The sequence below is a fragment of the Cervus canadensis genome, chromosome 19 (genome assembly GCF_019320065.1).
Source record: "Cervus canadensis isolate Bull #8, Minnesota chromosome 19, ASM1932006v1, whole genome shotgun sequence".
NCBI lineage: Eukaryota > Metazoa > Chordata > Mammalia > Artiodactyla > Cervidae > Cervus > Cervus canadensis.
This window is the reverse complement of record NC_057404.1, coordinates 24,728,483-24,754,899: the sequence shown is the minus strand read 5'-3', so window position 1 is coordinate 24,754,899 and position 26,417 is coordinate 24,728,483. Positions and strand designations below refer to the sequence as shown.

General features: G+C 36.2%; 1 protein-coding gene across 2 annotated transcripts in view; it reads left to right on the top strand.

Annotated features, from left to right (window-relative positions):
* SLIT2 (slit guidance ligand 2) overlaps positions 1-26,417 on the top strand; it is a 383,481-nt gene that overhangs the window by 248,985 nt on the left and 108,079 nt on the right. For both annotated transcript variants that reach the window (XM_043438885.1, XM_043438884.1), the window contains exons 7-9: positions 2,782-2,853; positions 5,431-5,594; positions 8,108-8,246. In XM_043438885.1, the coding sequence (XP_043294820.1) occupies positions 2,782-2,853; positions 5,431-5,594; positions 8,108-8,246 (375 nt within the window). The remainder of the gene's footprint in view (positions 1-2,781; positions 2,854-5,430; positions 5,595-8,107; positions 8,247-26,417) is intronic.

Genomic DNA, 26,417 nt, shown 5'->3' with positions numbered 1-26,417 from the left:
ATTCCCCAGGCAAGAATACTGGAGTGGTCGCCATGCCCTCCTCCAGGGATCTCCTAACCCAGGGATCAAACCCTTCCCTCTATGTCTTCTGCATTGGCAGGCGGGTTCTTTACCACCTGTGCCACCTGGGAGCCCTTGCCAGAATCAACACTAAATAAAAATACTAAGATAATTTCTTTAGTTGAATTAAATGAATTGACATTTTGAGAAGTCTTCAAATGGTTAGCCACTGGCTTCAGCATGCAATGTACACTTTTGTGTGGAATTGTAAGAAACCAATGGCTTCTCTTCTTTACCGACTTCCCTGGTGACTCAGACGGTAAAGAATCCGCCTGCAATGCAGGAGACCTGGGTTTGATCCCTGAGTTTGGAAGTTTCCCTGAAGGAGGGCATGGCAACCCACTCGAGTTCTTGGCCTAGAGAATCACCACGGACGTAGGAGCCTGGTGCGCTACAGTCCAGAGGGCTGCAAACGGTTGGATGCGACTGAATGACTAAGCATAAGAAACTATAGTTCAAAATTAATGCATATCTGCTAAGTGTGAATTATTTTTTGAAAAGTTATCCCCAAAGTCGCATTATCCAACAGTCAGTATGCTGTGTACTCTGAAGATTTAAACCATATAAAGTCAGCATAAATTTTGAGGATAGGAAAAGGGGTCATTTAAAGCAAATCCCTTTGAGAAGTGAAACCTTTTATTTCAGACATCGGGATATGTTTTAATGGTGTTTGAGAAAAATCTCATTTCACTTGAGTACCGGGAAATACTAGAAGCTTTTAGATAACCTAAGTCAACCAATTCAGTGCTTTATAGGTCCTACATTCAGCGGTTTTTTTTTTTTCTATGTGACTTAATTCAGATCAGTCAGATTAGTTCTTAAATTATTCAATACATTCCAAAACTGGATAGTAAAAAGAGTCCGTGCATGTTCTAGATCTGTAGCTATTGCATCCTGCCTGCTTTACAGAGAAATTGAAGTTAATTCCTTGACTCCTGAATATCCCGTATCCCACCATTGATAACCATAGCCACCAGCTAGTCTAAAGTGACCTCAGTGTATCTTGCTTAGCCCAAGCAGAACTGGCCCCATAGCCCATGGAGTCTTTGAAACATTTAAGTTGCCAGTATTTAAAAATTAGGAAGCTTGGTCTAAGAGCTTCCATTTCTAGCTTCTTTTGAGCAATTCAGATTGTTTGACAGCTTTCCATCACAGCAGAGCAATAGTTCATCAGAGCTGAACATCAGCTGCTACAACAAAGAATATCACCATCCTCAAGCTCCTTGTCATCCCCAGCTGTCTGTCTGCTTTTCTCCATCTCTCTTCCCCATTTGATTTCTTTACAAGCAGCCTACTTCTCTCATGTATATTTCCTGTCTGGCCTCTGTAGACCAGTGAATGTTCAATGTCTAATTCAAACACTTCTCAAGTATCACACAGCATCCGACTGTACCAAAGAACCATCTTTCCTGCCTCCTTCAGCAACTTGTCCTATGTAATCATCACCCTACTGTATCTTCTTTGTACTGGAATCACTTGCCATCTCCACATTTTTCACCCATTGCTGGGATAACTATCTTTCTCACTGTCTTGTCATAGTAAGACTGAGAAAAAAAAAAAACTCTCTCTTCTAAATCTTATTAACTATAAGTTTTTGTAATTTGGTAATTTGTCTCCACAGTTAATTGTATGCTATTTTGAGACAGGATTTTATGCCTGATTTAGTTTCAGAAATTTCATATTGCCATAAAAATAAGAGCTGTTCAGGAAATGTTTGATGAATGAATGAGTAATAGTTGTAGTAGAGACAGTAGTAGTAATATAACACAACTGACAATGCTTGTGTTAGAGGGAAAGTAGGACAATTTAGAACCAAGCAAGGACTGTATTTATTTTCACTGTATCTCCCTTGACCATCCCTGTTCAAGACTCCAGCTTCAAGAAACCATGATCACTACCACACAGCACTAAACAAAGAATAGGATGTGTGACTACAACTAAAAACTGCTAAGGGGCTTCCCTGAGGTCCAGTGGCTAAGACTCCATGCTCCCAGTGCAAGGGTCCTAGATTCCATCCCTAGTGGGGGAGCTAGATGGCACATAAGCAAGTAAGAATTTGCATGCCACAACTAAAGATCCTGCATCCCTCATCCCAGAGCAGCCATATAAATAAATAAATTAAAACTGCTAGACTATTAAATTTTTACTATATTGCTACAGCATGTCTCGTCTTTTCTACTCAATGCAAATACCACATATAGATATCATTCTTCCGACTCAAATTTCCACCGTGGCTGATGTCCACAGTAAAGAACCATTAGCAGGACCCTGTTCCAGGACCTGACAGAACTGATTCTGTGCTATTGTTGTGAGACTTCAGCTGGAGACTTCAAATGGGTTCGTTTACTCATGGACACTAATACCCTTCAAGGAACTCTAACTATTCAATTTTTTTTATTGTCTGATAGTCTAATGGCTAATGTTCATTCCTTAACCAATGTCAGAAGGAGACATGTAGACACAAAGTGCATAAAGCTACACGATCAAAATACTGTGGCTAAAGTCATACATTTGCAATAAGTACTTGGTGAATGCATAGCAGTATGTTAAAGTATGAAATTTATTTGTCGTCTTGTGTATAATATAGTGCCTTCTTGATGCCATCTTTACCAGATACAGATACTTGTTCTGCATAATCACAAGAAGTTTTTTCTGTGTTAACATATGGAATGATCAGTAAATTTTCATATCTAAAATTTCTGACTTTTTTTTATTCTACAGCACTCTCAACAATAACAACATTACTAGACTTTCTGTGGCAAGTTTCAACCATATGCCTAAACTTAGGACTTTGTAAGTAGCTTCAATATATATAAAATCAATTTAATCAATTGATTCCCCTTAAGTACTATTTTTAGTAAGTAAAGAATATGACCACTAGTTCATCATGGGCTAGACAAGGGAAACACCACTTTTTAAAAAGTTCTTGATATAATGTTGAAATAAATGAACTATTATTCTGAAAACTTGAAATCTTCCTTTTAAATAATATATGTTATGGGAAGTTTGGGAGGGGAGAAAAACATTTACTTTGAGCTATTGTGGAGGTCACATTTCATTAAGAAATGGAAGACTCCTTGATTGGCTGTCAGAAATGATAAATGGTAAATCTTTATGATTTTATTACTGTACAGCAAGCAATCCTAATAAAGCTAAACTGGCTTTCCAACAGTCTTTGTAATGTAAAATTACAGCATCACCCTTTAGTGCTTCTATAATTAAGGTTGTGTCAGCATTTATATTTTAAAATATCTTTTCAGGAGTTACAGATGGACATTAAAATATTTTAGACGGATAAAAATTATTCTCTAATAAAAATGTTTGCTACCGCTATTTTTTTTTTTTTTCTTTAAGAGCAGAATTAATCCTCAAAACCCAGGGTGGGGTATTTAGTTAAAGCATTTTCAGAGATAAATCTCATTTGAATTGGGTTTCAGAATCACGAATCACCTTGACATAAAAAGTATATCATATACAATATGTGAGAAATTGTGGGAAACATAACCAAAGCATTGGACTTCTTTTAAAAAAATGTGTGTTTAAGTAGGGTAAATATATTTTGATAAGTTTTTGAAAATATCTTTCATTTTTACAGTAGCTTATAACTCAAAACATTACATTTATTTTCCCTCTTTAATCAAAAATTAGTTGAATTGCCACTTTTTAATGAATTAGATGTCAGTACTAATTCATGTTTTCTCATTAAAATCGAGTCTTCATGGGATGGCATTATAATTTCCTTGGAAAAACATTCAGCAAAATAAAATCATTCCAAAAGTAAGCAGACATAACTAAATTTTGTTTTCCTGGGGCTATCAGATTGAGGCTAATCTGGCCCAATGAAGGGGGCCGGTTTACTCAGACTGTTTGATGAAATTGGTTTCTCATTAACCTTAGCTAATTTTTAAAAAAACAAATTGATCAAGCTTTCAATCTGTGAAAAACTAAAGCCACTAAGATCGCAGAAACATCTGTCATCTGCGTTTTTGATGGTGAGTCTTATTTTCATGTAAAAAAATCCACTACAGTTTGCCATACTATTCAGCTTTTTAAAATTTTATATTGTTTTCTCATTTCAAATGTATATGTATCTAGTCGAATCACTATAATGTGCTTGGTTTAGATGGAAATATTTACAGAGCAAAGATGTGGAATGTGCTTTGTAGCTTCCAAAAGATGCCACTGACCTCCTAGCAAACTTCACCGGAGGTCACCCAGCCGTCCCCAAATGTACCTTCCTGTCCTGTGGCATGCCATCTAGTTTCAATGGAAGACAGTCTGTTCTGTATCCTCAGCTTCAAGGAGAATGTAAAACAGTCATCTAATTTTAAATTCCCTTGCTTTGGTTGTTTCATTATTCTATATTATCATTGCTACTTAAAAATTCCATTTTTATGGTCCAATTATCTTTCTGGACTGAGTTCCATGTTTTAATATCCATTACTGTTATTGGGTTAGAATCGAGCACATCAGCTAAAAAGGGCTAAAATGGTATTACTGTGTCATAGATGATTCTGGGAATGATGCTTTGATTTATAGTTTTGGGTGTCCTTTTCTTTAGTTTGAGAAAACATAAAAGCCAGTTTGAAGTCATTTACCTAATTTAGTGGATATATTTGTCTGATATTTTATTAATGGAGAAGTGCTATTTGCCACTTGAAAGGGATCCATGATCTGGTATGGATCTGTGCCAGCGTAGAGGGGACTGGCTTAATTCCTTCACTCCCAGCCATCTATGTTTTTTAATTTCAATTCCTGCTCTTTGAGGCTGTGTCCCCAAGAGCCAAAAGCAGCTAATCCCTTTTACTGTGATTAAACAAAAAGAAGGAAATCAGAAGCAGGATGTGAAAAGAAGCGGTTTATATTGAATTATTATTCTGTCTGGTTCAGCAAAAAATGAAAGTGACCTGCTAAAAAGGTTTTGCCAGCAGTTTCTACAGAGACTAATAATGACAAGACTAACTGGGAACCAGATTGGGAACCACAACTTTTATTAACATGCCTCCTACCCCTACCTGGCCTCTGATATTCCCATTTCTCTGCCCCACCCCCATTGACTGCCGGTATGTTGAGACTGCAGAGCAATTTGCCTCGGACTTCTGTGTGTCTCTGTTTCTTTGAATAGACAGCGGCAAAAGATTTTCATGGCCATGTTCAAGCCTCTGTGTATTTGCTTAGCTCAGTAGATGAAGAGGGACTTGAGTTTGTGGTTATCAGTTTAATTTTTAGGAAAATAATTAAGTTGGCACATATTAAGCTTTAACTTATTTTATGTTGAGATATAGACATATATTATTATGAATGAACTTTCCAAATTTTGAAATAACTCCATTCTGTTTTCTTGCTTTAAACTGCTTGGCTCTCATTTAGTCGACTCCATTCGAACAACCTATATTGTGACTGCCACCTGGCCTGGCTCTCCGACTGGCTGCGCCAACGGCCTCGCGTGGGCCTCTACACTCAGTGTATGGGGCCGTCTCACCTGAGGGGCCACAATGTAGCTGAGGTTCAAAAACGAGAATTTGTCTGCAGCGGTAAGGGAGAAAGAACCTTTCTGTTTTCATATTCCCATATGCCATGATGTAAGGAACTGTGCAGGGTGCATGCTTGAAAGGTTTCGCTGTTCCTCATTAACCTTTGCAGTTGTACCCGAATCACTCCATGGAAATCCTCTGTGTTCGCCATGATGGTCATAGGCTGTAAGACAATCCTGCATGGTTGGCAATTACTGATGACTTGTATCTAAGTTGTGGTGAAGGATTTTTAAGTTTACACTCCAAAAGAAATATAAGAACTTTTGAGATCATAGTTCTGCTTGCTACGCATGATTTTCCCTTTAAGTAGGATCATTCTTACTTTGATATTAACCATTGGAAAAATGGTAAACAAGAATTGGATTCCCTGGCTGGGAAATTGAAAAAGTAATAGAACTATAGTTGAAAAGTGATAAAAGACTTTTCATGTATACATATGTACTAGTCGTTCAGTTCTACCTAAAAGAGATCAATGACTGGCTTCAGTAACAAAAATCTAAAAACAAAAATAAGACATAGGTTATGTAAAGTATCAATAGGTGGCTTTCATGTCTTTCTGTGTGTTTAAGTATTTCATGTATATTTACCTCCCTGATAACATCTGTAGAGAAATGTAATATTATCTTTATATTAGAGATTTAAATGCTAAGAAAAAGAGATGGTAAGTAACCTTGTGCAGGGTGATAGAGTTGAGCTCAGGGATCTCAACCTGCACAGTCTGATTCCCAGTTCATATAAATTACATGTTAATATGTTGCATAAGGGCCTTCCCAGGTGGCACTAGTGCTAAAGAACCCGCCTGCCATTGCAAGAGATGTAAGAGATGAGGGTTCAGTCCCTGGGTCGAGAAGATTCCCTGGACGAGGGCATGGCAACCCTCTCCAGTGTTCTTGCCTGGAGAATCCCATGGACAGAGGAGCCTGACAGGCTACTGTCCATAGGTCACAAAGAGCCAGACACAACTGAAGTGACTTACCACACATGCATACACATGTTGCATAAATATTAACATATAATTCATAAATATAGGACTGTTTCTGCTTTAGAAATGTTTGTTCAAAATAACAATAAAGCAAAATTTTAAAATATTTATGTTTATAATGCATCATAAGAGGCTTCTCTGGTGGTTCAGATGGTAAAGAATTTGCCTGTAATACAGGAAACCTGGGTTGGATCCCTGGGTCAGGAAGATCCCCTGGAGGAAGGCATGACAACCCACTGCAGTGTTCTTGCCAGGAGAATCCCATGGACAGAGGAATCTGGTGGGCTATACAGTGCAGGGGGTCGCAAAGAGTGGGACACAACTAAGCAGTTATCTCTTTCACTTTCAAAGCATCATAAATAGCAGTTTCCTAAAGGCAGAGTGAGAAGACATGCTAGTTCAGGATTCTATTTTATTGCTCCCTTTTCAACCTTTTTATGTGTTTTCTCATCTTGTAACTCAAACAAATTTTCATGTAATGTTATGGAACGTTGTCAATAGGTCTGATTGCTTTATAAAAAATTCAATAAGGAAATGACTAACAATTCGTTACTAACCACTTTTTTCTCTCTTCACTTTTTCCTTCCTGTTTTCTAGATGAGGAAGAAGGCAAGTTGACGTTTCTTATTTAGACTGAGGCTATTTTTGTAAAGTATGAGAACTTGTTGAGAGGGATCGGGTTAGTAGTTAGCCAGCAGCTTCTTCCCTGTGAATCCCTCTGCTAGGGCCCTTTCTCTGCAGAGCAGAGAGGGCTGGCCCTGCTGCAGGGACAAACCCGGCGTTTACAGACGCCCATTTGCTACAACATGCCTGATGGTCTGTTGTTTACTGTTTGAACAGAAAAATTTTGGTATTGAATAGTAAAAACATATACCTGTGTGTAACTACTTAGGCTAACATTTTAAGCTATACAAAGTCAAAAAGTCATCTAGATTACAACTAACAGAATGACATGATACAACTATCATGACTTCAAAAAAAGCAGTAATTTTGAACCTACTTAGAACTCAAACTTAGCATCATTTATTTTCCCCATACTTATCTGCACAAGATTACTTATTTAGTATCAACAGTTATGTTCCCCAAGAGGGAAGTTTTGTTATTTTCCTTTCCTTCTTTAAGTTAAAGTAAGTTAAGCTACTTAAATTTAGTCAAGACCAAGCTTTACCTAAGCTTATTAGAAATGAAATACAGATATTAATCTGAAATTGCTGCTTTTTTGAAATTCATAATAGTTTTGTATAGAATTCTAGTTTCAAATCAGAATTTAACCTTTCTCTTAAATCTTTCAAATTTTAAAAATTATCGTTTTTGTAGTTTTAAAGATTTCATTTGTTTTACCTATGTTGATCCCAAGACATAAATGCATGCTTCCTAAAACTTATTTTAGAAACATAGTGTCATCATAAGATCTGATATTTAAATACATGCATTTCTGTTCAGTAACATGCTTGTGATTTGAACCAACTGTACATGTTTCACACTTAAGAAATTCAGGAAAAAATACAACTTCTGCTTGTTTCTTTTTCAGGTCACCAGTCATTTATGGCTCCTTCTTGCAGTGTTTTGCACTGCCCAGCTGCTTGTACCTGTAGCAACAACATCGTAGACTGCCGTGGGAAAGGTCTCACTGAGATCCCCACAAATCTGCCAGAGACCATCACAGAAATGTATGTGCCCCAAATTCCCTCTTATCCCCTCCTCCCCAGTGACCCAAGCCTTGATTTTCTTTAGGAGAATCTGGGTATTTCAAAGGCCAATTTGATCGATCAGCTTAGACAAATGTTCCTTTCAAAATTGTGTTGACCCTTACTCTGTTTAATTAAATGTATTGTTGAAGTGGCTAGGATTTCTTTCTTTCTTTCTTTTTTTTTTGTATTTGTTTTTTTAGCTCAGGTAGAATTAAAAGGAATGCATTTTAAGGAAAAATAGTACTTTGCCTTTTCTTCAGAAAGTGTTACTAGGCTCTTTAGGAAAAATAAGAATGTGAGTACGTTGTCTCTCCAGGTGAATCCGGAGATCTGCCCTTGTCCATTTCTACTTGGAGTGGGTATGGTGGGGGGACGGTAAAAGAAAATGTGGGGTACTAGATTATAGAAACAAGATAACTAGATGGTGTCTCCCTCCTCATGACATCACATTTTAAAATGCTGTTTCACTGTTTTACTTGAATTGTTGTATGAATCTGCTACATAGTATAAAAAAGATCAAATCAAAATATGTAATATTTTTAAATTAGTGAGCGTTTAATTTATTTGACCCAATGGCTGCCTCCATTAAAAGTTAAGTTCTTTTGACAAAATATTTCATACCTGTTTTGTATGCATCTGCTGGGTTCATTTCTGTGTCCTTGCCAAATGTAAGTCATGTGGATAAAAACAAGGTCACATAAAATATAAAGTGGGCTGCTTTTATCATCTTGGGATGTGAGCATTAGGGAAAATGTTTACCTTAGTATCTACTAAATAAGAAATCACTTCTTAACCATCTAGTCTATGATGTGTGTGTGTATATATATATATATACATATATATATAATTAACTCTAAATTTGAATTTAATATTTTTGACGTGTTTGGTTGAAATAATAAAATATGAACAACTTCTTGTGATAGGCCTACATGCGGCTGCTGCTGCTCAGTAACTCAGTTGTATCTGACTCGCTGTGACCCCATGGACTGTAGCCCACCAGGCTTCTCTGTCCATGGGATTTTCCAGGCAAGAATACTGGAGTGGGGTGCCATGGCCTCCCCGACTTATATTGCATGCATGCTAAGTTGTTTCAGTTATGCCTGACTCTGTGCGTCCCTATGGACTGTAGCCTGCCAGGCTCCTCTGTCCATTGGATTCTCTAGCAAAAGCACTAGGCTGGGTTGCCATGCACTCCTCCAGGGGTTCTTCCCGACCCAGGGATCGAGCCAGGGCTCCTGCATTGCAGGCAGATTCTTTACCACTGAGCCACTAGGGAAGCCGATAGGCCTCCAGAGCAAGCACCGAAAAAATCAAGTCATTTTCAAGAACTATTCATTATTTTTTCACCTATTAACTGCCCTATTTTATCAGAGGATAATCTTAATTCAGAAGACCCACTAATATTAATTTAAAGTATTTAATATGTGCTTAAAAGTGTACTTATAGCTTTGCAGTGCTTGACACAGAAATAGAATAAACATTTGCACATCATAATATTATTTTCATCAAATTTTTAATTGAGGGAACACTACCTTGGCCACAAAGAACATTTGCATATTTTAACTAACATTAAAAGAAGAGTACTATGTGCCTTGGAAAGTGCAAGTGACATTCTGCAAAGGAGGAACACTGGGGACAAAGGGCAGAGGTGGCGGTGAGCATTTCGCTTTAGGAATTGCGCAGTTGAGCTTAATTAGAGTAAGAAGTACATGTTGAAGCATCATGGAAAATAATGCCTCAAAACAGACGTCTCCATCGAATTTTACAGCCATAGATTACCAAAAGCCTCCCATCTTAGAAGATGTAATATATGACAGAGTAAATATTAGAAAGACATAGTAAGTGTTCACATAACAGAATTGTGTGTCCATCTATTCAGGCCAAACATTAATTAAGTAAGCACTTACTATGGAAGAGCAGCATGCATTCTCCAGAGATCTCTATCAAGTGGCATGCAAATTAAAAGCTGTGAAATGAGGTACAAAGTAACAGACATTGTAAAAGAGGGAAAATTAAAGTTCATGGTGTTTATTACAGAGGGCCTAAAGTGGAAAGCAGGTTATAGTAGTTAACTAGAGTCTGAAAACTTTAGTTGGAACCTGAAGTCTGCCTATCCCTTACTAACTATGAAGCTATAGGCAAGCTACTTATCCTTCATAGGATTGTCTCCACCTCTGAACTAACCATTGTTGTTAGTTTGTAATGAAAGAATTAACATATGTAGGGCTTCATATGCTTGTGCGTGCGTGCTCGAGCCGTGTCCGACTCTGTGACACCATGGACTGTAGCCCACCAGGCTCTGTCCGTGGGATTCTCCAGGCAAGAATACTGGAGTGGATTTTGCCATGCACTCCTCCAGGGGATCATCCCAACCCAGGGATCAAACCCACGTCTCTTATGTCTATTGCCTTGTCAGATGGTTCTCTGCCTTTAGCGCCACCTGGGAAGCCCCCTCATGTGCTTAGAAGATAGCAATCATTCAATGAATGATACCTCGATTGTTGAAGCCTTCATGTAGGAGGTAATGTGTGAGACAGGCCTTGAAGGATAATTAGTGAATGTAATTGCAAAGATGAGAAAGAGTTTTCAGAAGTAATTAACATTATGAGCACAGGCAATAGGAATGGAAATCTAAAATACTGCCAAACAGGAACTCAGTTTGATGGGTATTTGGTATCTGGGAGAGTTCAGGAAAAAAGATAAATTTGAAAAGGTAGGTTGAAACTAATTCATGGAGGCGCTTGATAGTATGAGGATCTAAATCTTTCTTTGAAATGTGTTCAAACACAGGAGTTTGAATCTCCAAGGAGATTAATCTGACATCTATGTACCACCAGTTTGGCAGAAGAGAAAACCAGGCTTGAGGCTTCTGTTGTGTTGGTCAAGGGGAGAGGTCATGAGATCAGGAGCTAGGAGGTAATAGCTGGAATGATGATGTGTAAGCACATGTGATAGCCAATACAGAGGCAGAATTAATAGGATTTGGCATTTGATGAGATGAGAGAATAACGGAGAAAAATGAACCAGAGATGATGCCAAAATTTTTAAGTATGAGGGATATGGATATGGTGGTTATAACATCGTATATAAAAAAAACTGAGGAGCAGTACCAAAACTGGGGGGGAAGATGATGGTAAGCAAAATTTGTGCAATACTGAATGTCCAATAAGGTGTTTAGAGATACTATAATAATAAAGACTGTCATAATTTGGAGCAAGACATGATTTTAGACAAAGACTTTGGAGTAACTGATATTGCAAAAAACAAAGTAGATAGTTGAAGGCATCAAATGGCCAATGGAAAGGAGAAAAAGAAGAGAAACCTGAGAGAACTTAATTAAAAGAGAAGATGGCCACAATAGATAAAGGAGGAAGGGGCTTCTAGGAAAAATGATCTACGGAGTCAGATACTCCAGCTGATGAACCAAGAAGAGGTCTGAGAATAAGTCTCAGAACTTGACCATATTACTCTTGAAGGGTTCCAGATAGAATGATAGGCAAATGAGTCACTTTTCAGAGTGTTAAGAAAGATTAGAGGTGATGAATGTTGAAGAGAACAGATATGGAGTAGTTTGAAGAGTTTGACTGAGAAGGGATTTTTTAAGAAGACAATTGCCACTGTAAAGGGCAGACTTGAATTTATTTTGAGGTACAGAATTATGCAGTCCTTATATAATCAGAGAGTAAGAATAAGTTTAGAGAGTCATGAGGGGCTTCCCCGGTGGCTCAAATGGTAAAAAAATCTGCCTGCAATGCAGTAGACCAGGTTTGATCCCTGTGGTTGGGAAGATCCCCTGGACAAGAAAATAGGTACTCATTCCAGTATTCTTGCCTGGAGAATTCCATGGACAGTGCCTGTGGTCTACAGTCCATGGGGCCACAAAGAGTCAGACATGACTGAGTGACTAACACAGGCATGAGAGTGTGAGTTAAGATGTATGTGGGAGCAAGAGTGTTCTGGACCTGGAAGGAAACTGCTCAAATCTTGATCATAGGAAAGGAGATGAAAATACTGTTGCCGACAGAAAAGAGGAGTGAGTTGTGACGTAACAGACTGAAAGGAACAGGGAACATTTCAAATAGTTTATCTCATGTAGTCTGCTTTTTGTCATAGAGCTTTTCTTACAGTTGCATGCTCTATGGATTTTTGTATGATGATGGAAATTAGCAGCTGGAAGTTACACTAAATATATGTCCCATTGAGTTTGTCTGTGTTGAGATGGTGTATCAGGTAAAGCTATAATAAAGGAGAGATGGAAACATGCAAAGCTCTAGGTGAATTTTACTTCTCTGACTATTACATTATCAGCTCTATCAGTAGAGCATCTGGTAATAAATCCTATTGATCTTCAACTCCAACAAAATACCCCATTACCATTCTTTATAGTGGCACAGGTTAGTAGCTTAGTGACTCATTTATTTTATTACTCTTTTATTTTTTATTAAAGAATCAGTAAGATTCATAAATGTAGAAATAAAGCTGGGCAACATCTTCTTTAAAATTTGTTATGGGTTCCATATTTTTAATACATAATGAACTGAACATTATAAGCTCCTTTCATAGTTTTCATATAGTTTTCAATCTGGATTTTTACCATATATTATCAGTAGAATTTCTTTTTTTTTTTTTGCAAGTTATCAGACATTTCTAATCCCTTGAAAGCTGACAACTTCATCTTGCTATTTTAAAAAGACCAGCTCTGGACTTCCCTAGTGGTCCAGTGGTTAAGAATCTGTGCTTCCACTGCAGGGATTTGTGAGTAAGATCCTGCATGCTGTGTGGTGAGACCAAACAAAAAGGAAAGAAAATAGACCAGGCTCAAAACAATTAAGAAATCTTGTTTAAAAAAAAAAAAAAAAAGTCATTTAATTGTGAAGTGACTAAACTGCCTCAGCCTTAGATTTATTTGGCTCCAAAACCCATGTTCCATCTTCTATCCAGCTGCCAAAAAAAGGTAGATGTGGCTTAGCTTGTTGGAATATCATAAAAGGGATGAATGAAAAAAATCAGAAGAGGCAAATATCAGAAAACAGGACACTTTAAGAAACTTACATATGAAGGGAAGAAACAGAGAGAAAGACAAGGCGTGAAGGTATAGGAATTGTATTTGTATTGCTTTATGTCTAGAACTGTTGTCTTCTTTCCTAGCCTCTATTAAATAATCTCATATCTCCCTAGATTTTGTCTGTATAGAAGTTATCACAACTTAATTTGATATTCTGGTTAATGTCAAACTACATTATTAGACTGCAAGCTTAACGAGGGCAGGACCATATCTTTTTCCTTCACGACTTTTGTCCTCAAACTTAACACAGTGTGGGTGGGAAGAAGAACAGTATTGGGGATGAGTGGGTGATCTAAGACACGAGCTCAGGAGATCCTCCAAGCCTCTATTCTTCATAATAAAAGAAAATGTGATGAAGGAGAATCAACTAGTGAAGATAGATGAGGGAAAATAGGATGTGTAATATCAGGTAGAATTAGATTTAGAAGAAAGTTGTTGCTGCCCCAGAAGCTGTCCAGCACTTTGCTGCTTTGAACTCTGCTGGTTGAGCACCTTGTTTTCATACAGATGGAAAACCTCAGGCAAGTCTATACATGGTCTGACCCATGGCATCAAAATCATTAATAGCAAATTGATTCTCTGTATATCAAATCCTCTGAATTAATTTCTTAAATCTTGGGGTATAATATTTTGAATGCCATGTGATAGATTGCTATAAAGTAGACATTTAGTTCTCTTCAATCCAGTTATAGATTTTCTGTGGCATATCACCTATCCAAACCATTGTACAGAAATTCCATAAATCACAGAGGACATTTAGACCTCGGTTGTGACAATTTAGTATGTCTTGTTCACTCTTAGTTCTTACTGTTTTTAATCTTGGTTGCATTTTCCAGGCCTCCAAAGCCTGGAGCCATACAATTTGTCTTTTAATTTGTCTGAAGTCCCTGATCAGGGATCTTCTCTGATCTTCAGATTTTGTTCAAATTTGTGTTCAAATTTTGGGAAGGGAAATTCTGGTAGTAAAGTTCTCAGGTCAGGTCTTATGAGGGTTGTCTAGTGGTTTCTAAGATGTGTTGCAAATTCTCAAGTTATAGTGCTTGTTTGGGATGTGGGAAATGGCAACCCACTCCAGTATTCGTGCCTGAAAAATCTCACGGACAGAGGAACCTGGAGGGCTACAGTCCAAATGGTTGTAAAGAGTAGGACATAACTGAGCAGTTAAGCACACATTGAGTAAAATGGAAAGGGAACTCACTCTGTGATACAAGCTCACTGCACTGCTTGTACTCAGCTAGTCGTAAAGAAGACTCTTTCAAAGAGATTCACAATGTTGGAGGTTGGATATGAAGTTTAGGAGTACATTTTTTTCCTTTTGTTTCCTCTGGATCACTTGCATGCATATTTATAAAGAAATGAAAGTGAGAATGATTCTTGAATGCTGTATCTGATTATAAACTGCATGTTTGGCATTGACTATCTGATTTTAAAAATGTATCTTTGTCCTCCATTTCTGTTTAGGCACTCTTCTTGTGTTTAACCCTACTACATGCTATTTTTGTATTTGCCCCTTCCAAAACTTTGAATCCTTATTTCAATTAAATTGTACTTGTCAACTTTTGAATCTACATATTTCAAAGTTATTTGAGTTTCTCTTGGTGATAAAGTGAATGCTTTAGTCGCTCAGTCGAGTCTGACTCTTTACAACCCCATGAACTGTAGTCCACCAGGCTCCTTTGTCCATAGAATTCTCCAGGCAGTAATACTAGAGTGGGTAGCCATTCCCTTCTCCATAGGATCTTCCCAACCTAGGGATCAAACCCAAGTCTCCTTCATTGCAGGTGGATTCTACACGGTCTAAGCCACCGTGGTAGGGATATATAAATTAGATTTGATCAGTATGTTTTTAAATAGTCTATTGAATATTAGCTTATTAGGAAAGATACAAGTACCCATGAAATCAAGCATGACTTTTTTACTTTAACATGTACTCAGGAATGTCTTAGCTCACAGGATAGCTGTCATGCTGTGTAATTGTTTCATTTTCTTTTAATTATGCAGATTTTGAACATAAATTTTAAAAATAAATATAAAATGTAGTTCGACTAATTTTTATAGCACATGTAAATTAAATTACCTTGACTTTCGAGGTTTCCTTGGTGGCTCAGCTGGTGAAGAATCCAGCTGCAGTGCAGGATCTTTGGGTTGGGAAGATCCCCTGGAGAAAGAACAGCTACCCACTCTAGTATTCTGGTCTGGAGAATACCATGGTCTATTCCACGGGGTCGCAAAGAGTCGGACATGACTGAGCAACTTTCACTTTCACTTTTTCCTTTTATTATTTAGACAATATTGAATAAATCTCTGTCTGAAGTTTTCATATCATGATTCCATTATAAATTAGGAGCTTAGAGAAATACATAGTAATTTCACTTCCTACAAAATGCAGAGAGCATTTTGTTCAATATACAAAATAAAGATCACCATTGTGTTTCCTCAGAACAAACATCTTACTTAATTCTTAGTTATCAGTAGCCATGCTTAGTGTAATCCCTACAGCAATTTTGATAGTTCCACAGCAAAAGAGTATAAGATAAATTTGGTAAAATACATTTATAGATTAAACTGTATCTGTAGTTCCAGAGACCATTGAGTTCACTAATAATCATTGGAGTGTTTTCATCTTTATCATGGCAAAATTCTCAATTTTATATGCATATCTTCATTATCTTGATATCATTAATTGCTATTGAATTAAATAGAAGAGTAATCATCTTTGTAAAGAAAATTCATTTTTATTAAGAGCATCAGTTCAGTTCAGTCACTCAGTCGTGTCCGACTCTTTGCGACCCCGTGAATCGCAGCACCCGGGCCTCCCTATCCATCATCAACTCCCGGAGTTTACCCAAACTCATGTCCATCCAGTCGGTGATGCCATCCAGCCATCTCATCCTCTGTCGTCCCCTTCTCCTGCCCCCAATCCCTCCCAGCATCAGGGTCTTTTCCAATGAGTCAGTTCTTTGTATCAGGTGGCCAAAGTATTGGAGTTTCAGCTTCGGCATCAGTCCTTCCAATGAACACCCAGGACTAATCTCCTTTAGGATGGACTGGTTGGATCTCCTTGCAGTCCAAGGGACTCTCAAGAGTCTTCTCCAACACCACAGTTCAAAAGCATCAATTCTTCAGCACTCAGCTTTCTTCACAGTCCAACTCTCACATCCATACATGACCACTAGAAAAACCATAGCCTTGACTAGATGGACATTTTTGGCAAAGTAACGTCTCTGCTTTTTAATATGCTGTCTAGGTTGGTCATAACTTTCCTTCCAAGGAGTAAGCGTCTTTTAATTTCATGGCTGCAATCACCATCTGCGGTGATTTTGGAGCCCAAAAAAATAAAGTCTGACACTGTTTCCACTGTTTCCCCATCTATTTCCCATGAGGTAATGGGACCAGATGCCATGATCTTAGTTTTCTGAATGTTCAGCTTTAAGCCAACTTTTTCACTCTCCTCTTTCACTTTCATCAAGAGGCTTTTTAGTTCATCTTCACTTTCTACCATAAGGGTGGTGTCATCTGCATATCTGAGATTATTGATATTTCTCCTACCAGTCTTGATTCCAGCTTGTGCTTCTTCCAGCCCAGCTTTTCTCATGATGTACTCTGCATATAAGTTAAATAGGATGACAATATACAGCCTTGATGTACTCCTTTTCCTATTTGGAACCAGTCTGTTGTTCCATGTCCAGTTCTAAGTGTTTCTTCCTGACCAGCATATAGGTTTCTCAAGAGGCAGGTCAGGTGGTCTGGTATTCCCATCTCTTTCAGAATTTTTCACAGTTTATTGTGAGCCACACAGTCAAAGGCTTTGGCATAGTCAATAAAGCAGAAATAGATGTTTTTCTGGAACTCTCTTGCTTTTTCAAAGATCCAGCGGATGTTGGCAATTTGATCTCTGGTTCCTCTGCCTTTTCTAAAACCAGCTTGAACATCTGGAAGTTCACGGTTCACATATTGCTGAAGCCTGGCTTGGAGAATTTTGAGCATTACTTTACTAGTGTGTGAGATGAATGCAATTGTGCAGTAGTTTGAGTATTCCTTGGCACTGCCTTTCTTTGGGATTGGAATGAAAACTGACCTTTTCCAGTCCTGTGGCCACTGCTGAATTTTCCAAATTTGCTGGCATATTGAGTGCAGCACTTTCACAGCATCATCTTTCAGGATTTGAAATAGCCCAACTGGAATTCCATCACCTCCATTAGCTTTTTTCGTAGTGATGCTTCCTAAGGCCCGCTTGACTTCACATTCCAGGATGTCTGGCTGTAGGTGAGTGATCACACCATCGTGCTTATCTGGGTCATGAAGATCTTTTTTGTACAGTTCTTCTATGTATTCTTGCCACCTCTTCTTAATATCTTCTGCTTCTGTGAGGTCCATACCATTTCTGTCCTTTATTGAGCCCATCTTTGCTTGAAATGTTCCATTGGCATCTCTAATTAAGAGCATAGGTTCATGATAAGAAAATTATTTGCATCGATTTCCCTCAATTTACTTCCTTTTTAACAATTTTTCTAAGGAATAATTGACAAACACAATTGTATATATTCAAAGGGTACATCATGATGATTTGATATACTTATTCATTGTGTGGTGATTACAAAGATCAAGATAATTAACACATTCATCACCTCAAATAGTTAACTCTTTTTGTGTCTGGTGAGAATGCTTAAGTTCTACTGTGAGCAGTTTTTAAGTATACAGTATTTGAAATATATTAACTGTAGTTACCATGCTGTATATTAGACTCTCAGAATTTATTCTTCTTATAACTGAAAATTTGTACCTGTTGACATACACCTCCCCAACCACCAGCCTCTGCCAATCACTATTCTATTTTGTGAAATCATCTTTCTTTTTTTTTTTTTTTGGTTCCACATATAAGTGAAAACATACAGTATTTGTACTTATCTGTTTGCCTTACTTCACTAAGATTATGCCCTCCTGGTTTATCTGTGTTGTCTCAAATGACAGTATTCTCTTTCTTTTATTGGCTATGTAATATTCCATAGTGTACATACCACAGTTCCTTTATCCATTTATCTGTCATAGTACATTTCAGTTGTTTCCATAATTTGCCATTAGTGAATAAAGCTGCAAAAACATGGAGATGCAAATACTGCTTAGAGATAATGATTTCGGTTCCTTCAGGTATATGCCTAAGAGTGGGATTGCTGGAGCATATTGTAGTTGTTTTGGGGGCTTCCCTGGTAGCTCAGCTGGTAAAGTATCTGCCTGCAATGCAGGAGACCTCAGTTCAATTTCTGGGTCGGGAAGATCCCCTGGAGGAGGACATGGCAACCCACTCCAGTATTCTTGGGCTTCCTTGGTGGCTCAGGAGAACCTCCATGGACAGAGGAGCCTGGCGGGCTGCAGTCCATGGGGTCGCAGGCATCGGACACAACTGAGCGACTAAGCACAGCACAGAGTACTGTTTGCCATCATGGTTTCATTCTCACCGATGGTGCATAGAGTTTCCCTTTTTCCACATAATTTGCCAACAATTTTTTTCTCTTATCTTTTTGATAATAGCCATCCTAACTGGTGTGAGGTGATACCTCACTGGTCTTCATTTGCATTTCTCTAATGATAAGTGATGTCGAGCACGTCTTCATATAGCTACTCACCACATTTGTATGTTACCTTTGGAACAATGTCTGTTCAGTTTGTTTGGTCATTCATTATTTTGGTTACTTGCTTTTTTTCGACTGAGTTGTGTGAATTCTTTATATATTTAGGATATTAATCCCTATTATATATGATTTGCAAATATTTCTCCCATTCTGTGTGTTGCCTTTTCAATATATTGATTTGTTTCTTATTTGTACCTAATTTCACAAAAATTTATATCTATAAAGTATATGTTACATGCATGTATACACATACTTTTTATGTTCTTCTATTGTTGTTGAGTTGTTTGATCATTCAAGCAGAAAGCCACAATGGCTTTCATAAGAGAAAAGTGTAGAAGAATGAATTAAACATTTTTAATGTTAGACAAGATATGAAAATGAGTATGATAAAATTATAAATGAATTAGTGAAAAAGAAGTATTCAAATGGCTAGAAGGGTAAAAGCAGATGCTCCAGCTGGTTTCCCTTAAAAATTCCAAGGTGTCTGATGAATATTATTGCAACAGAGAATGACATGTGGAAATGTAAGCTTTTTTTTCATGTACTGCATAATCAACACTATTTATGAGTGCCTACTTTGCATCAGGCATTACAGATGAGAGGTCACAGTTTCAGCTTTCAAAATGTTTAAAACATAGAGAACTTAAGTTTTATACAACAGAAATTTTAAAAGCTACATGATAAGTAATAAAATACATATGCATGGGAAGACAGAGAAAGGAATATCTTGATTTTCCTGGGAGAAAGAGTCTTCATGTATGAGGATGTGTTTTGCAAGCAGAGAGATCAGGGGTTTTCTAGAGAGTGGAAAGAGTATATGCAAAGACCCAGAAAAGTGAAAGAGTTGTATGTTTTCGGGAAATTAAAACAGTTTTAGTGGTTAGAACATACAGTGAAAGCCTAATCTTGAAAAATCACTGTCCTGATGACAATAGAATAGAAGGGGAAAATTTGAGCATTGTAGTATGATTTGCTTTGTTAGTTAGAAAAATCACTCTGACATGGAGTAGAGAACCACTTTTGATACAAAGAGTCTATAGAAGGTATAATAAAGACAGGCTTAGCAGCAGATAGTAGTGAGAAGTTATTCCAAGAAGTGACTCAAGTGCTATTGTGGTTGAGTCACTAGAACTTCTACAGGAAAGCAATGAAGACCCATCAGATATGAATAAGACCTGTGTAGACTTTAACATAAAAATGAAGACAGCCGGGGCACAAAGTATTATTCATTTTCAGGTGAATAAAATTGTCATTCCTTTAAAGAATTAAGTTATTGATTGATGGTCATATAATCAGCCTGAAAAAGTAAGCTGAATCTTTTATAGTTCAAATTCTACTAGCAATTATAGTGTTATCTGAACTTTAAGGGAAAGATAACAGATGACTTGGGCAATAATTCTGTGCAGGCGTCGGGGAGAAGGCTAGTTGCTATCTATTCATTGAATTATGCCATTAAAGGTAATTTGTGTAATGTTTATAAAATTAAAATTATTACCAAATAGGAGACTTAGTCAATGCCTAACTTACATTAAGCATCCAAAAGCTTTTAGTTATTAATGAAAAACAAAGCAGCAAAACTTCTGTTTGTCTTTCTTGGATTGTGAGGGAAAATTTATATATGAAAACTGATTGCTACTGACATTATGAATCTGTACTCTGTCACCCTGAAATTGGTGAGTCACGTGTCTTAGCCCATTTTTCTCTCTAAATCTAAATTACGTGGTTCTGTGTATTGAGTGCACTTTTGTTTGCATTTGAGTATGTGTCCATATAAATACATAAAAATTTTAACACTCATTCAGAATGTCATTGCCTGAAATACGAGGTCAATAGGAACTCAAACACACATTTTTGTTTTACTTTAGATGCTTAAAGACCAAATGGAAAAGAGTTATTTTTACTATGAAAACATCAATTTTTTGTATACCCAGAATGACATTACAGGAAATAAAATAAGATTAAGGAAATGGACAGTTTTCAGGAACAAGTCATCCCAAAATAGGAATTGTTGATAATCAATTAGGATGGACATAGTCTTAAGGCAAAAATGCCAGCTGTAGGTGAAGTATGTCCCTCTAGAGGCCAATATTCACTCAGCTGTTAAAGATATTTATTAAACGTAAAAAGTTCTGGTAACCACAATTACATAACAGTAATAATATTCTAGTCTAAAATAATCTTGGGTCATTTTATGTAGAGACATATAAAAGATTTCAGTGGCGTGCATTTACTGCTAAAGTTAGAAGTAATATCCCCAAAATATAAAGTACTTATTTAGAATTATTGTGTAACAGGCAAGAGGATCTCTGATGGCAAAATAATATTACTGCTTCCTCTTTTACAAATGCAGGGCTGACATTACCTATGATGAGAATGTTTGTCTACTCTGAGTAGCCCATGACTCAGAAGCTAAAGTCATTCTGCAACCCCAGCCTTCACCCCATTAAATCTGTTCTATTCTTTGGCAGCTGTTTTTGCCATTTACGTTGAAAGCAGATGGGGAAAATGCAAAGAACTGTCAGTTTTATTGCCATGTATAATCAGCATCTGGGCTGTATGTTACAGAAACAATCAGTCCAAACTCATACTTTACTGGTGGTGTAAAAACCTTTTTTGAGTTTCTCAGTTTTCAAATTAGAGTAAGTGCTCTTTTTTAATCATGTTGATCATGGAAACAGCAACCATTTGTATTGCTTGTTCAGCCTCCGTAAGAATGATGCATGAGTGTAGGTCTTTAATATACAGTTATGAGTTATCTGCAAAAAAAAACCTGTCTTGCTAATTTGTTTAAAAATGTGTTTTGAACCATAAATATTTATTTCACATTAGACATCAAGTCATGTATCAGATTTATTCCTTTATATAATCTGTGTTTATGTGTAACTAATATTTGCTATAGATATTATATAATGCCATTTGTTATATGTTACATATATACACATATATATCCTCATTTTTACTTTTCCCACTATTTTTGGAACTGGAAAAATACACCATATATGTTTTCTACATCTCATAATTTATACCAAAACATTTATAGCAGGGTTTATTTTCTTATTTTTCAGAAAGAGAAACTGAGACACAGAGCAACCAACAGTAACTTTTGCAAGGTCCACAGAGCTAATCAGTGGCAGGTTCTAAATTTAACCCAAGCCTATATAAAGTTCACACTTTTACTCACTGAGCTACCTGTTTTTAATCTTTATGTCTATACATACACAAAACATAAATGCCTGTTGGGGAGAGCCATTTCAGCTTTGGCATGTGGATGTTATTTTTTATAGTTTGTCAAAATAATTTATTGAAACTAATGCTTGGATATTGAAAGCTAGTGAGCTGAAAGTGTCATTTAAAATAAACTAATGTTGTTTAATTCAGTGTAAATGTCTTTGGAACTAGTTGGAATTTTTAATCACCCAATTACAGTTTTGTTTTACACTTTCCTGATATAAGATCTGTTCGTTAGTAACTGTAGTAGAGTATTTATGTGTCATAGAGCCCAGCTATACCTGCATATGATTTCCATGTTCTAAGTGTCCATAATGGTACAGCAGAGAGATTTACTAATAATTTCCTATTTTCTACCATCTTTGAAATAGACACCAGAATGTGATGTATTTTGGTAGCTGTTTATTCTTTAGGAACTCTAAATGTGTGAAAACATATTTTTTAAAAAAGCAATAGAGAGCAAGGGAAAAAGATATATAGGAATAGGGAGGAAAGGTCTTCACTGGTTAAGCATACTTGTGAATATTTTGATTAGAGCAGTTAGAAAATTGTCTTCTAACTAAAATTGAACTTCTTACTAAAACTCCCTTCTGGTTTTGATGAAGTGTAACAGCAAATTGCTTTCAGATATACTTATACCCAGGGATGAAATGTTTTGGAATTATTCACATACATTCTGTGGAATAAAAGGTTCTGACGTTTTTTATATGAAAAAAGCTTCTTTTATCAAATAGGGTTTATAAAACTTTCTCCCTCTCTTTTTCAGTTTTCTAAATCTATTTTTACTTTGAAATTCAAAATATTGAGTTTTCTTTTTATGAAGGGCTAACATTTGCAAGGCTGTTAATTATGGTGGATTTTATCTTTAGCATGCAAATATACCTCAGCCCTTACACTATCTGTTTTTGTAACACTGGAATGTTTTTAATCAGATTCTTCATGGAACAATGGATTTAAATTTGTGCTGTATAAAATTCAACAGATTCTCTGCTATTAAAGTAGAAGATTAGAGAATAGCAAAGTAAATTTCATTTACTTTTTTTTTAACCTTCACCTGAAAACTCTAATTTTTTCTTCCTTATTTTTTATAATCTGGTTTTAATCCTTACCTCTTATTTGAAGAAAAAGGGCAGTTTTTGAGATGTGTGTTGTCATTTGTCAAATATATTATGAAGTCCTTATAATAAAACACAAAACTTATTTATCCTAGAGACCTAAAAGTTTATAGGAAGTACATATTATTTTGTCTACTGAAGACAAAAAATAGACATTTTTAAGTATTTTAAAATTTACTTGTTGACATCTATCAGTGGTAGAATATTTCCCTGCATGAGAATCTGTCTCTTTGAATGAAGAAGGCAATTACGTTGTGCCTTAGTGGATTGCTAGACAATGCCACAAAAACCAATTAGCTGCTGAGTCAATGTAAATGACCATATAAGTTTTGTTTCAAATACTTTTTTTTTGGAACAAGTTAGAAATAAATAGATAAATACAGAAGAGCATAGTTCAGCTTTCTGTTGCTTATGTTATAAATGAAATGGATTGCCATGTGAAAGTAAGTCACGGCACATTGCAATATGGAATAATATATGCAGCATTGCTACATTATATTTAAGTTACTATTTTGCATATAAAGTTAAATATTATTTCATCTTGAATTCTTTTCATTTTATAAATTTTTGAGCATATATTTTCTAAAAAATAAATAGCCTCACTCATTATGTCTTATTGTATTTTATTTTAGCAGGAATAATTATCAATGAAATTAATTGCAGATTCAACACAAACCAAGTTACAATAAAATATATTTGAATACCATTAGAACAATTAGGGATCATTATAAGTATTCTAGGTTCTGAGACTTTAAAATAAGAAATGAATTTTTGAATTCATTATTTAATTTTAAAAATTCTAAATATGTGAAGAAGCTTTTTAGTTATGATAAGTGATAGAATTTGTTTGGCCATATTTGTGGTTAATATTGACATTTCAGAAATCTTAGTACTGAATAGCACAGTTTTAAAAAAGCTTTCATTGAACAAATAGTTGGAAATGTAACTGTAAAATTGGACATTTTGTTAATAAAATGTCCACGAGGAGGGTATAAACATATCTATAATTTCAATCACTAATGAACTCCAATTATGTAATGTTGCCCTGAGTAGTCATTAAATATTTGCAGATTGAATGAATGAATAATTGCTGATTCCTTATTTTTAAGAAGCTGAAATTGTATTTACAAAAAGTAATTGCATGATCTGGTTTTGCATGACTGTTAAAAGAAAAATACTATACTAGACACTAAGAATTTTTATTTTTTCTCATCATCACATTATGTTGAGAAATCTTTTACAAACTGAAATGATGTTTCATTGACCTAGATTTAAAGAAAGTCCTTTAATCAATAGTATTCCGTCTATAGCTTGTTTTTATTATATTTCATTTATGACATTTTAAACTACTCAAATCCAACTACAAGAATGGATCACAAAAAAATATGTCACTAAGCCATCAATTCATAAAGTTGTAATCAATAAATGTAACAGTGAAATTGTTAAAGTAGCCTTTGCTATGCTTAGGACTTTTGAAGACAGTAACCCTTTCTTAAGACCTAGATAAATAATCCAGGTGCCAAATCCTTATTTTATTCATAGGATTTATTTGTTTTCTTCTAGGGTAAATCAGCCCCTTAGGAGCTAACAGCCTGGTAGAAAAGGGATATGTGAAAAATTAATACAGTCAGAGAAGAGCAGAGGAGTTTAGAAGAAAAGACTCTTGAGTAGAGAGAAAGATACAATTAACCATACCAAAGAAAGTAAAGGAAGGCTTCAAAAAAAGGCCGCACACTAGTCATCTTAAAATAACTGAATATTATTAATAATAATGTAAAATTATTATTAATTTCAATGGCTAACAATAAAAAATGATTAAGACTATGGACCATTTTGACAGTCATCAAGAAAGCCTAAAAAATAAGGTCTTCCAAAACTTTTGATGATTAGGAAAACATAGATGATATTATATTTAGTGTAAAGGATTCAACTCACAATTCTCTATACAGTAAAATTTCAATTATATAAAATAAATATATATGCAGAAAAACAAAATTCACTGATCTGATGTATTATGAGTGATTTTAATTTTCTTATTTATGTATTCCATAAATAGTTTAAGCTTAAGTTTGTCTTTAATATGAACAAAATGACTTCTGCTTTTTGGAGGGGGAGACTCATGGTTAACATTGCACGTCAGAGACGAGATTTTTCCTTTTGTGTGAGAGAGGAAAAGGACAGAAACTTGGGGAATAATTCACTTTAGAGGACTAGAAAGTGAAGCCATAAATTAAAAAGAGAAAAGCAGACCAAGAATAAGCAACATACAGTGTCACATCCCAGGGAAAGGATTGGTCACAATATCAAATGCTACAGTGAGTTCAAGAGCAAGACTGAGAAAGCCCATTGCACGTAGGGACGAAGAGGTCAGAGGGTGAACCCTGAGACTGTCGAAGAAAATGTGGTATTGTAATAACGGATTTGGAATCAGGAAAGAACAAAATTTAAGAAATTTGACTTAACCTCCTAGAAATATTTTGTTTTGATCTGATGTTCATTAAAAAAAATGTTTGTAATACATATAAATGCCGAAGTATTACCAACATTCAGTAAAAATGAATTGCTGTATATGATACATATATAGCCTATAAATTGTCTATATATGTATATTCTATTTATATGTAAATATACTAACGGGCTTCCTAGGTGTCACTAATGGTAAAGCATCTACCTGCCAATATAAATGTATATGCGTATGTATATGTGTACATATTTTTTAATTCAGATGAAAGAATGGAACTCATGCCAGGTATTTCAGCAGATGGGATTAGTATGATGAATGAGTCAAACAGCTGTGGACAGTGACACAGAGGTTAGAAAGCTGCTTCCACCCCCAGGACTGTACAGAACTAAGGAGAAGCTAGTATTATACAAAGTCAGGAGTGAAGTCAGGAACTCCTTAGCAGGAGCGAAAATAAAGGAAATGAGACCTCTGCTGAGGACACCCCGTGAGGCAGAAAAGGGGAGACTCCTTTGACTTCTCCCTTCCTCCCTCCTTCAGCGTCCCACCCTGACCAAGTCTCACAAAAGCCAGGCTTGAGCCTGGACTGTGTGGTTCTCAGGAATCAGCTCTCTGGGGTGCAGAGCAGAAGAGAGAGAAGGGGCTGGGAAG